Source organism: Cydia strobilella, chromosome 24 (genome assembly GCF_947568885.1).
Source record: "Cydia strobilella chromosome 24, ilCydStro3.1, whole genome shotgun sequence".
NCBI classification, from domain to species: Eukaryota; Metazoa; Arthropoda; class Insecta; order Lepidoptera; family Tortricidae; genus Cydia; species Cydia strobilella.
Window position 1 is genome coordinate 5,273,189 of NC_086064.1, and position 14,289 is coordinate 5,287,477.

General features: G+C 40.2%; 1 protein-coding gene across 1 annotated transcript; it reads right to left on the reverse strand.

Annotated features, from left to right (window-relative positions):
* Window positions 1-6,357: 6,357 nt before the first annotated feature.
* On the reverse strand, window positions 6,358-12,397 carry LOC134752257 (zinc finger protein 271-like). The gene is made up of 5 exons (XM_063687885.1): window positions 12,153-12,397; window positions 11,597-11,738; window positions 11,170-11,247; window positions 9,910-9,981; window positions 6,358-8,672 (listed from the first exon to the last, which is right to left on the reverse strand). Exons 1-5 carry the CDS (start codon window positions 12,297-12,299, stop codon window positions 6,610-6,612), a joined length of 2,502 nt encoding a protein of 833 aa, XP_063543955.1. The 5' UTR covers window positions 12,300-12,397; the 3' UTR covers window positions 6,358-6,609.
* Between the last annotated feature and the right edge of the window lie 1,892 nt (window positions 12,398-14,289).

Consider the following 14,289-nt stretch of genomic DNA (forward strand, 5'->3'; position numbering starts at 1 on the left):
TCTTTTCATTTTGTATAAGTGGCCAAGTCGCTCAGATCCGCGATATAATCGAAAAACCGAAAAATGGAACCTTCAAACCCCCCCTCTCCTCCCCATATCAATGTAATAAACACATATTTCCACTGGTTCGTTTATTATAAAAGATGTGTTTATTCAGTTCATTCTAAATAAGAAGTGACACCATTTTTACATGTCATATTCCAATCTTACTGCCTAATCGTAGAAGAAATCAATTTAAATGCTATGCATTTTCGGCCCTTTCAACAGAAAATTAACTTAAATATCTTAACAAATTTACAGGTAACAAAGAACTTTGTTTATTGGCCTAATGAAAACAAGTTTTTGGCTTCTGACTTGGGACTGACAGTACCAAATGATCAGAGGTATTCTTATTAGCTGATATTATTTACCCAGCGAGCGGCCAACAAGCAGATAGAGCAGCAAAGGGAGCAGCTTCATCTTTTAATAAAACAATTTGTTCATTTTCGAATGGCCTTCTCTGCAGCCAGCCTCTTGCTTAATTACATGGATATATGTGACGTTTTCAACCAAAGGGTACCACATTGTCGCTTGTCGATTTCTAATTGAAGCTATATGGAAATAGCGCCTTACTGACAAGCGGCGGTAAGTACCCTTTTGGTTGAAAATGCACATGTGTAGCTATATCTATGTCGGCAACCGATCGTAAAGTTCGTGTGTAATGTTTTGTTAGGTTGCTTCAGATGCCCAGAAATAGGAGCCCCGCTAATGACACGGAGGATTCGAATTTAAACGTTTCTATGGGAAGCCAATCTGCGCGCCTACGTTTTTTAAAAGTGCCGCCTTTTTCTACTGACTAGGGCGCTGTGCCAGAGTATAATTATTTGCTAAAACATGGAACAAAAGGTCATGCATGTTTGAAAATTTAACTACATGTTTGTCACAAAAGCAAGTTAATGTTTATGTCATGCGTATTGCATACATAAATTCCGAGGAGAAAATACGATGGAAAATAATTATGCACTACAGGTACAGTCAGCCATACTATTCGCTTAGCACCTTTGCATACAAAATTCTATGCAGGGGGGGTACCTTTTCTCTGCAGCTGACTGCACCTGCATACTCCATTAGCATGGAGACTGTATAAAGGAGCCAAATCTCTATGTATGAAAAGTGTCCATCAAAAAACAGTAATTAGGCGGCGCCACCATACACCGAAATACTACCAAAAACAACCTACGTAATTTGGTCGGGTTATTTGTTGCCTTATATGGTTCATGTTATACTCATGTCCCATAGCCTAACTAGCGCCACCGGAGAGATTAGGAACTATTATTTAAAGCTTAACGCGGTCACTTTTACAACAATTCTGCCATAAGAGATTGCGATCCTTTCTATACCATCCATATCCCACCCTGACACCTGACAACCTCAGAACTGCCTATTTCGGGTACTTTCACTCAATTTTAACCCAAGGTGTCGAACTATGGGGTACGTCAGCAGACTGTGACAGACCGTTTAAACTACAGAAGCGTGCTCTTAGAATTATATCTGGTAAGCCCTACGATCATCCAGCCCAAGCATTATTTAAGCAGCATAAAATTCTAACTCTGCCTTGTATCTTCATATTGATGGCCTGCCAACACGTGAGGTCTAATCTTAAACAATACCCAACGCGCGGTCAGTGTCATGGTAGAAATACCCGTGGTGCACACCTGCTACTTGTCCCGCACCGCAGACTCGCTAAAGCTCGAAAGTCACTCGCTGTCCTAGGTGTCAAGATCTATAATACCCTACCTAGTGACATAATTACCTCGGCGAGCGATAAAATATTTTACAATAAGATTAAAAAAATGTTGCTTGACCTGTGTTGCTACAGTGTGAATGAATTTATTTTAAGGAAGTGTAATAAGCCCTGACATTAGATAAAAAACTGAGATATAGATATAATAATTGTAATAACGAATAATAAATATAATAATTGTAATAATGAACTTTATCAATAGAACTACGAACACAAATTGTATATTGTAACGTAGTATAAATTTATTATAATTATATGGTTGACATTGTATATTATAGTATGGCTGAATTGACGTGTAAAATTTGTACAATTTTATCAATAAATGTATCTTATCTTATCTTATCTTATCCATTAGAAATAACTTCTGGCAGAACCTTGACAGGACAGATATGTGATCGTATACAAACCTCTTTACTGGATTGGGTCATCGTTGCCATGGAGGCATTTGTCACATAGGAAAAAACATCTTTGTCTCAATAAAACTCAAAATATTATCATAACGCATTTATTGTACTACCACACCATTAAAATAAAATATAAAATTCTTTAGGCTTGTCAATGAAGTTCTCACAAAACATCATAATCACTTTACAAGTAAATTGAAATTGAACAAGTAGGTATAGATTGAAAAAACTGCGGTTAGATTCACAACTTAAGTGAGTAAGAGATAATACACCAAGGCTCTGCCTGAAAACCAGCGTTGTAGTAAATACACTGCAAGCTGCAACATTATGCTGAGGCAAGCTAATATTTAACACATGAATATTTCTCCCTTAGATGTGCCACTCAATTTCTTAGTTTTTAAGTCTTAATTCAAGAAGAATGTAGCTGGGTGTCCTGACTCCATGTTGAGCCTCCCGAATCACCGATAAGTTTTAGTTCTTTTCTAATCTGTCTTGAAATAATGTGGAATGTAGTGTGCTGTCAGCTACTCGGTGCGGGTGCACCGGGTAGCATCGTGGAGTGTATGTGTATCACACGGTGGTCGGCCCCGTCGCCGGCGGCGGGTCCGTTGATGTGCGTCAATTGTCGTGTCGTTGTTTTTGTAGTCATCAAGTAGTCATGTAGTCGATCGTGTCATTGAATACGTCTTTTTTGGAATGGAATCCCGCCGAATCAGCTTCTCTCTCTATACCAAGCAAAGCACAGGTACGCTCGTGCATGGAATACTGCTCCCACCTATGGGACGGTTCTGCCAAATATCAGCTGGCGGCCCTGGACTCAATAGAGCGCCGGGCTCATAGACTCTTTGGCGATGACCCATCTGTCAAGTCACGGATACAGAGCCTTAAGCATCGCCGTCGAGTCGCTTGCCTATCGGTGTTCTATCGGATACATTTCGGGGAGTGCGCACAGGAACTACACGACCTGATCCCACCTTCCCCTTTCCATCATCGGACATCCAGGCGCGGGGAGCGAATGCACCCGTTCGTGGTCCACATTCCATTCGTTCGGACGAAACGTTTTGCCTCCTCCTTTTTGGTACGGACGGCTAAGGAATGGAATGCGCTCCCGCCATCTGTATTTCCTGATCAATATGACCTCGGTCTCTTTAAACACAAGAGTGAATAGGCTGTTACTGAACCGGTGAGCTCCATCTTAGGCCCTGTCTTCACTTTTCATCAGGTGTGACTAGGGCCAATCGCCGATCAGTTTATAATTTAAAAAATAAAAATGGATTTTTCTTGAGCCGGGCGGCAAGCACCCTTTGCTCGTTAGTGTAAGTAAATTCTTCATTTGCTTTAAATTTGTGGGCTTTTGCGTCGAATGTGCGAGAGACGCATTGAGCATTACAATTAATCGTAAAACGACTTAAAAACTAACTAAGGACAATGCCCCTTTGAGTCCCTATAAGCCTTAAGGGCCCAGGGCAAAGAACTCAAAGGGGTCATCGAGGAGAACATTTTCTTGGGTTATATTTACATGATTGGAGTTATTTACATTTGGATCAGGATAAGAATTAGGTTAACAGGTTGTGACATTTATGACATGTGGATTTACAGTAATGGAGTTTTTGAAGCTTTTTGGCCTTAGTTACAATTTATCTTAGGAACATTCGATCCTAAAGGAACGTTACCTGGTGATGTACCTGAGGGTGATACGGGTAATAGAAGAGCGGATGAGTGCATGGGCGGGAGGCCTAGGTGCGCTCTTAGAAGCAACGCGTGGCACAACAAATAAATTTGTTTTGGATGATCTGTAGGGATTTTAATCTCCTCCTGGAGGCATTGGCAAAAACAGAGGATGCATAGGTGAAGACCAGACGGACTTAGGTTTTGTAAAGGGTTGATTTATGTTTGAGAGCCGTTTTATAATTAAGTCTGCCGGAGACAAAGGCAGCACGGTTTCGTACTGTGTTTGAAGGACTTCAGTCTACGGTCCAGGTGGACCCCAAAATATTTGGCCGAGGTGAGGTGACCCAGGGGATGAATTTTCCGAGTCGTTTATCTGGGATGCCTGTCTAGCAGCTCCTAATATTTGCCTCTCCTGGAGAAGATTACACTTGGATCTTCTCAAGGTTGACCTCAATCCTCCAGCGACGGAACCAATCCCCGAGGGAATCAATTGCACGCTGAAGTTTGGTCAACCTCGAGGGATGCAAAAATTGCAGTGTCATCCGCGAACAAGGCGTAAACCACTCCAGGAATTATAGGGAGGTCATTAACAAAGCAATTCAAGAGAGTGGGGGCTAGAATAGAGCCCTGGGGGACACCGGCACTTACCGGGTACAGGTCAGAGAGCGTGTGTTCCACCCGATAGCGAAAGCCTCGACAGTCCAAATAGTCCTTGATGGTGAGGACTAGTTGGTATGGCACTCCCAACTTGTCAAGTTTATAAATTAAGCCGTTGTGCCACACCTTGTCGAAGGCTTTCGCTATGTCAAGGAAACTTGCTGCAGTAGGGACAAAATGCTTCTAGCTATGCATCCAACAGAGCGAGTGCTCCACGATGCGATGCACCTGATGGGCACAGGAGTGGCCTTGACGGAACCCAAACTATTCCTAGGAGGAGGGTTTGAGGCGTCAATGAAGTCTGAAATGAAGTTCTGAGCAGAATGCGCTCATAGAGTTTACCCATTGTGCTCAGAAAACTGATCGGTCGGTAACTGGATGAGATGTTGGAGTGCTTCCCAGGCTTATAGATGCCTTATTTTATATTACGAGAAGATGGGCCTGACTGTCTTATAAAGATTAAAGGATTTGTTGGAGGGTTTGAGGCATGATTCTTGTATAAGTAGAAGGTCAATAGCGTGGTTAGCTAGGAATATTTTGAGTTCGTCCTTCATTCCATTTATGTACCTACATTGAATGTGGCGATGTTAGACGATTTTGGTTTGACTTTTAGGTTTTGACTATCCATTAAGGGCGTAAAGGACGTCGGCCGTTGAAGTTTGCCATTTCGCGTTCATATTCCTCTAATCTACTATGAGCAGGGCCCGCTGGCCGTTTTTTCTATTGTGGAGGCGATGGAGTAGGAGGATTAAGGGTCTTTTGTAGAGTGGTTAATCTGGGAGGGGTGGAGGGTCTGGATTTGGTCAATCTGTGTCTGGGGGTAGGTGGTGGGGAGTTCCCCTTTAGGTCAGTCTTGTCAAGGGCATGCTTAGTCTTTCTATTTTAATTCCTCCTGAGGGAGTCAGCGGATTTCCATTGGCTCCCATCAGTCTCCATGTAAGCGTCCTCTGTGTCATCATTTGGGGGCTTATTGGGTTTGGGAGTACGGTCATCTTCGCTAAGTGTGTTAATGGGCGAACGGGAACAACTCCTATTCCTTGCACCGGGTTCCCCCTTGTTGGCGGGGCTCCCGCGCCCGTTGCCAATCCCACGGAAGGCAAGTTGGCGGCCGCCGTCGCCCGCTAGCGTGGATGCCCGGAATCGGCCAAGCCGGCGCAGGTCATGTCAGACTTGTCAGAGGTCGTTTTTCTTTTGATTAGTGTTGGTGGTATGATCGTCATCTGTGTCATTTAGTGACTGTATCTCAACACCTAATTTCTCGCAATGTGCTCTAAAAAAGGCATTAAATTTGTCTACAGTCGTCAATTTGTTTCAGATATTCCCCGAAAAGCTTCATCAATGTGACTCCATCAAGTCTGCCTTTTCGGGTGTTATCTGGGGGAGTGTCCTTCTCAGCCCTGTCCATTTTGTCGGTCATATTCTCTACGTGTAAAATACCTATAGTGTGTTTGAGCCGCCCGGGGACGGCTCGAGGTGAGTAATCACAAGTCCTATCACGGTAAAGGTGGCGCAGGTCTTCCCATCCCCTAGCCGAAGCGATACTGTAATCCCAATGATCCCTGGTAATCTTGATAGCGAACAGCAGCAATCCTCTAGTTAAGGCGCACCATATGGTTATCAGTAAGCGTCGCGAGTGGGCACCTGGGCACGTCCGAACGGCGCAGCGGCCAGAGCGGTCACTACTGACTAGGCCATACCAGCCGTCTTTACTTCAATATCACAAATTTAAATGGTTCTTACTTCTGGTTGGTTATGCAGACTCAGAATAATAACGGCAATATTACAATCAGTTTAATGTTTAGATCAGAATGTATTCAACAATTTACACATAAATTAGATTATAACTTAAAATACATTTTACTGATATAAAAACAGCAAAGTATGGTTAATTCATTAACTAGCGCCGCTAGTTAATATCGGTATCTTCTTTAACCAGTCTTTCTTTTTGCTACCGGACTACAGGTGTAATCACGGCCGAGATTAAGAACATTTATTATTTATTTATATATTAGTGATGTAAGAATGATTCCTACTGTATTTAATAAAATACATTTTTCATCAATATTATCATGCGTTATGCATACCATATACCCACTATTTAATTACAACAAATTTAGAAGGTCCCTCCTTATGAACATTTCTAAGATGTTTCTTGACACCTTTAGGTAGAGCAAACTTCTTGTTACAAATTTCACAAACGTACGGTTTTTCCCCAGTATGACTTGGATAATGAAATTTTAAGTCAGATAATGTGTGAAATCTTTTTTGACATACATCGCAAGTATATCGTTTTTCACCGGTGTGAATTCGTTGCACATGACCGTCTAACGTATTTTTTAGTCTAAATTGCTTATTGCACACTTTACAAGATTGTGGTTTGAGTCCGCTATGTATAAGCATGTGGTCTCTCAAAGAATCTGAGCGTCCGAATCGCTTGTGACATATTACACAGGAAAAGGGTTTTTCACCCGTGTGTGTACGGATATGACGTTTTAAACTTGTTTCACATGTAAATCGATTGGGACAAAAGTTACAGGCAAATGGTTTCACTCCCATATGTGAATTCCTATGATTAATAAAAGCATGCGACTTAACTTGCTTTCCACATATTTCGCAACACCAATTTGTTTCACGTGAGTATTTTGTTCCCTCTTTACGTTGACAGGTATGTTTTAGAAATGAATCTTTTTCAGTGAATTCTTTTTTGCAAACATCGCAGAAGTATTGAGGAATCCCCTTGTGAGTTTTGAGATGAAAATCAGATGTTCTTTTACGTTTAAACACTTTTTCGGATGAGCCGGAGAATTGATAATTACACGCCTGGTGTAATAAACGGTTGTTAAAGGCATGCTTTTGTACGAATTGCTTCTCCTGTTTTTCAGCCATGTGTGTGTTCAGGTGATGGTTTAGGCGATCTTTACTTTCAAATACTTCATGACGTCTGCCGCAGGATTGTCCTGGCCTGAGACTAATGAGATGAACATTAAAGTGACTTTTATATTGGAACTGTTTTTTGCATACTTTACAAGAATAATGTTTCCTATTCCCGTGTATTAGCAAATGTCTAGACAACATTGATTTATGGATGAAACCTTTATGACATATACCACAAGTGTATTTTATGTGGCATCTGAGGTGTGCGTCTAGGTCACTTTTTTGTGTAAACCGTTTTTGGCATACTTCACAAGGATAAGGCTGTATTCCCATGTGATTAAAAATATGAAGTGTCAACCTATATTTGGTTCTAAACCCGTTTTTGCAAAAATCACAAAAATATCGTAAACAATTAGACTTTAAATGAGCGTCTAAAGTTTCTTTTTGTGCAAACTGTTTAAGGCATATATTACATTTAGGAATTTGTCTTATCAAGTTATGTTTAGTGGTGTACTCTTTTTCCCATTTATCAAATACAGATTGATATTCACATTTTTGTTCATCTCTAGCGTGCAGCTTTAAATGGCGCTGTAAGCTATAAATTACTGAAAACTTTTTATTACATATTTCACAGACATAAGGCTTCTCACGAGTGTGTACACGCATATGAGTTATTAATGGAGTTTTATGACTGAATGACTTTTTACAGACATCGCAGATGAATTCTTTTTCCGCCCAAATGTGATTTTTCTTATGCTTCATTAATAAGTTCGAATTGTCAAACTCTTTTTGACAAATGTCGCATGAATAAGACTTTTCCCTCTTGGAAAGATGGGCATTTAAATTCTTGAACTCCTTTTCATATACATTGCTGGAAACTAGTTCTTTCTCGATATCTGGACGTCTGTGTGTTAAACCATTATCACTAGTATTTATTGTATTATGTGAATCACAATTAACATGACCCTCTCCATCATTAACCGTATGGATTAGAATATGCGTCGTCAGATTATTTTTGTCTACAAATTGTTCTTTACAAACATCGCATTGGTAAGTTTCACCCTCGATAAAAGTTTGACATGGCGAATCGACACGTTCAGCGTTGTTACTCATATGCGTCGAGCTTTCGTGCTGCGGAGTTTCGTGAGATCTTAAGTTTGGAGCCTTGTCATCGCGGAGGCAGTCGCGCCTCGCGGAGCAAGCCATTGTAAGCTGCTCCGTGGCGCGGGCGGACACAGGCAGCTGCGGCCCCGCCTTTGCATCAGCTGCGCTGTCCAATGCCACTAGAAAGACAAACATGGTAGCCATTAAAAATAAAAATAAAGTAAAGTAAGGCAAAAACAGCATTGTTAACGTAGTATGCGCAACCTGCTACTATATCAGCAAGGCTTCTGCTGCAACTATTTAATTAGTTTTATAGCTTCAATTTTAGTTTAGTTTAGAATGGTTAAATTTAAAAATGGCATGTACTAATTATAATAATTATTATTTTAATGTAATGGGTTGATACCTGAATAAATAACATTTTTATTTTTTATTTATTTATTTAAAAACAAAGTTAAGCTAAGTTGTTTAAAATGGACCTGTGTTTGAAATTTACAGGAGTGTATGTATTAGTTCACTTTAATTTATTTCTTTATAACTAAATAGACAACAATATTATATTTTATACTTACTTCAAACTACGGCAGAATGTATAGTGAATTGATCAGAATCAGAAAAACATTTATTGCCACAAAAAAAAAACCTTAAGAACTAAGTACAAATATAAATCTTAAATACTAAAAATGGGTACAATTTAATTAGAAATTTAAAACATTTAATATTAAAGATTGGGCAATGGGCTCCAATCTCAGCATATGCGAAGCACTCCAAGTAGAGGGCCTGGCGCTGGTTTTCAGATTGGACCCTTGAGATCGGTCGGTCGCAGGTTAACAAATTACCGTGGTTGGCTTGGCTTAACAATTCGTAATAATAAATAAAAAAGAAGTAAGTAAGTAAGAAATAAACAAATTAGAAGTAAAACAAAATAAATAAATCAACATAAATCGGACCAATATACAAAATTAAAAAATAAAAACTTGTGTGCTGATGGACGTGCGTGTGTGTGTGTGTGTGTGTGTGTGTGTGTGTGTGTGTGTGTGTGTGTTAAGCGTGCGAATGCGTAAGTGCCAATTGTTTGCCAAATTTTGTGCCTTTAGGAGGGAGAAAAAAAATTTGCTCTGCATATCAACTAAATACATGTGTATGTATGTAATATATATACTAATACTGTCATGAATAACAATTTCTAATTTAGAAGGCGAGGAGCATTTGATTTCAATATTATTTTCATTAAAAATAAACAAAGCAGTCTGACAATTCCAGAGGTTTCACTTCATTTAATTGGTCGAAGAACCTTGCCGTAAATTATCTTATTAACCGAGGGTTCACACCTCGGTAGTACTGCACGGAGCAGGAAAAATCATCATCGAAAAAAATGCTAAAAACGACTAAAAATAAAATTACGTAGCTACATACGCGTTGCCACATCTTCGTCGCTGAACGCGTCACCCGCCATCTCCGTCTTTGACGCGACTGACGACTCTTCACCTGAAGCAACATATTAAATCTGTACAGCCAGTAAGAACAACAAGCCAAAAGTATCTGCTAACTCCTAAAACTTTTACGAATAAAGATGTATCTTTCAATTTCGCGTTCCAAAGTAAGCCACACTATAGCCGCCGTTTTATAGTGTCGAAGAATATCTGACCTCAAAATATGTATAAATAAGTTAATTATGTAACAAAACTAAATGACGTTAATAATAATAATTAAGTAATAATGATATAATAATAATAATTGATTTCATCCATTTATATTTCCGAAATGTACATATGTAAATCTTGACATGTAATTTATATTACCAATAAAGTATGAGTATGAGTATGAGTATATGGGGTGGCCCAAAAATATTAAATCTTATTAAACACACTCAGTGTCGTGCTTGACTTTTGTATCGACGTCTATTTGAAGCAATTTTTGAATGATCGTAATTATAAATAGCTTTTATGGCTGACTGTACTTTTCTTACCACAGACAACTAATACTCATCGAGACAACCCTAAAAACTCCAGACACAATTAGGTTACGTTGTTTCATCACATAGTTCCTCTGGCCACCTCCTGTCTCCATCATCGGATCAGCTCGATGGTACCATAATATTGCATTGTCACCCGAACCCAACTGACATATAATTTAATTGTATTCATTTAATTCAAGCAACATGGCTCATAAAAGTTTTGAAACATCAAAGTTAAAATACAAATTTAATATTACAAATACAAATTATGTTACATGCAAATTTTCAGCTCAATCGGAAATCACATCTCAATAACTCTGATAATAGCTTCTGTTTAAAGTTTTGCTCGTCAGATCCCTCGATAATATCACTAGCTATTTTAAACGGATTCTAAGGTTTTGGTTTCAACCTGCCTTTGCAAATATAATCTTATCGTTTCCGTGTGAATATTTTTATGACGTTTTTTTCCCTTGATGAAAACGGTTAGAAAATTTAATGTACAAACTAAAAAAAAACTAATCCCTCTTAGGGCCACCCCACAATAACGTTTCCCGAGCGTCAGCGTGTAGTCAACTCTATGGGTGCTGCTCGACGCAACGTCGGCGCAACTGCGCAGCGACGCCATTTTCCATAGAGCTGACTCGACACCGACGCTCAAAAAAAAAGACGCTAGCGACCCTTAAAGGTGCAAGTGTCAGGATGAAAATAAGTGTACTTACTTAATAATATAAAGTCATCATCTGCCATCAACTTGGCATCTTCCTGGACCATCTTAGACTTGGCTTCTGGTACTTCATCTGAAGCAACATAATTGTAATTATAAAAAACCGGCCAAGTCGAGTCGGACTCGCGCACCGAGGGTTCCGTACTTTATAGTATTTGTTGTTATAGCGGCAACAGAAATACATCATCTGTGAAAATTTCAACTGTCTAGCTATCACGTTTTATGAGATACAGGTGACAATCGCGATTTGCTGAAAATGCCCAGCAAAACTAACTATGTAATTATTATTATTTATTATTGTATGTATGTGTTGTAGTATATAATACTATTTATAAGATAGTGTTTATTGTAGTATGATTGTTTAAGTGTGTGTTTGTGTACTTGTTCGAGGAGAATAGGCTCTCAGAATAAGTAAGACATACCCATGGCTTGCAGCACTCTGTCCAGCCGCGCGCGCAGCTCGGCCTGGCTGCGCTGCACTTGCAGCTTGAAGTCGCTCGCCTCCCGCAGGCGCCCCACGCACACCTCGCAGATCCCGCACTCATCATCTATGTCCAATGATAGCTGTGAGAAAAAGCTGAGTTAGAAATATTTAATTATATCTTCAAGAAAAAAGCGTACTCCCATCTTAAATGCCGGCAACGTACTTGCAACCCCTCTGGTGTTGCGTGTCTATCAAGGTGTCTATCTCCAATCAAGGCGTAATTAGTGACAAGGAAAAATGCCTCACATCTTCGGTGTTCGCGGTAGTGGGCGTGGGCCAGATGACAGTCACTTTCGTAAAAACTAGTACCTATTCTTAGGATTAGTTGCCAAGCGTACTTCAGGCTTCCATGAGCCGTGGCAAAAAGCCGGGACAACGCCAGGAAGATGATGATGGTTATTTTGAATTATTTTCATATAGGTTAGTTTAATTAAAGGTTATATTTAGAAGCGAGTGTTTCACGTCAATTTCATATTAAAAGCGGTTATACTTACACGGATATCGAAGCATTTTGCCAGTATGTCTGCATATATTTCTGTTCTACCGAGATATCTGTAGGGCCTCATTAAATCCTTGTCTGGGGGTCGCCGTAAGCAGCAGCGGCACAAATACAGTACGTCTATTACATCGACTTCAACCATTATGACAAAAAATTAAAAAAAAACACGTCTCAGACGTAACATAACATTTTTTATAGAGAAATACGCTATTGGATTTGAACACCTTGGGTTTAATCACGTATAACATTCACGTTTACACATTTTGACGAAAATGTATGATGAATTGATGACTGACATTGTTTTCTTCTATTGCGTTTACGATTCCGGTTTTACTGCCAAGACTTGGCCAAGACAGATGCGTGGCCAAGTCAGGGTTAAAAATGTACACTACATATAAAGCGCGCTCCACACACGTGCGCGAGTCGCGGTGCGAAGCCGCGAACGCGAGTGTGAAGCGAGCGTCGCAGATCTGCGAAATCGACTCCATAATCGCGTTCGCGGCTTCGCGCACGAATGTGTAGGGGGCTTAATATATTGACTCCATTAAAAGACAGGCGTGCGGCGCACTTATCAATAAATTGTAGGTGGTCGCTGTACGTGCGTTGAGGACGCAGCTATAAGTTAGAGCGAGAAGGAGATATTTCGACCGCACCAAGGTCGCGGTGCGGAGAGGTAATACACTACTCTTTGCGGTAGTCTGTTAAGGCTTTGTTATTTTTTAGGGTTCCGTACCCAAAGGGTAAAAACGGGACCCTATTACTAAGACTCCGCTGTCCGTCTGTCTGTCACCAGGCTGTATCTCATGAACCGTGATATCTAGACGGTTGAAATTTTCACAGATGATGTATTTCTGTTGCGGCTATATCAACAAATACTAAAAAGTATGGAACCCTCGGTGCGCGAGTCCGACTCGCACTTGGCCGGTTTTTTATAATAACAATTATGTTGCTTCAGATGAAGTACCAGAAGCCAAGTCTAAGATGGTCCAGGAAGATGCCAAGTTGATGGCAGACGATGACTTTATATTATTAAGTAAGTACACTTATTTTCATCCTGACACTTGCACCTTTAAGGGCCAACCCACACTTTATTTTTTATTTAAAAATTTAAATCAGGCAACAAGGCCCATATTACAAATACCTTACAGACTAACATATATATGCATTTTATAAATGAAATTTTCACAGATGATGTATTTCTGTTGCGGCTATAACAACAAATACTATAAAGTACGGAACCTCGGTGCGCGAGTCCGACTCGCACTTGGCCGGTTTATTTTATATTTTATTTAAAAATTTAAATCAGGCAACAAGGCCCATATTACAAATACCTTACAGACTAACATATATATGCGTTTTATAAACTTAAAAACGAAACACTATTTAGGCGACAAAACGGCGTGGCTCCGTTGAATCGTCTGCTCTTGTGTCGGATTCGGCAGTTTGCCCCGGAACCTCCGAAACACGACACCCTTCGGCCAGAAGTCGGCGCACTCGATGGTCCCCGGCACCACAAAAGACATTGTTTTTTACATTTTTCTCCATAAGTAAATCATTTTTTCCACTATGAATGTTTTGGAATGTTCAATTTAAGCTCTTGCAAATGATACCCCGCTTGACCTAGTAACTAGACTTTGAAATTTTGCCCCCTCTTCATATTGGGAATTTTCCATAGTAGACAATTTAGGCGTACTGAATTAAAAGAATCTGAATTCAGATATTTAACGCTGCTTCTATTTCAGTGAGTACGACTATTTAACGCTGCTTCTATTTCAGTGAGGCAAGTCGCCATTTCCTCATAAGTGAAGCGAGTAGTTTGTAGCAGTCGCTTAAGATGATGCTTTGTGGAGCGAACGGCCGCTTCCGCCAGACCGTTGAAGTGAGGAGTGTATGCCGGTACAAATTTAAATTCGATGCCCTCCTGCGCTACCTGACCTTCAAGATCTGACTCCATAAGGAGCTGTGCCAACTCATTACAAGCGCCAACGAAATTAGTCCCATTGTCACTTGTAATGGTCAATGGTAACCCACGACGAGAGACAAAACGCTTTAAAGCGGCAATGTACGCCTCACTAGAGAGAGCCGTAACGAGCTCGATGTGACAGGCTTTGGTCGAGTTGCAGATAAAGATT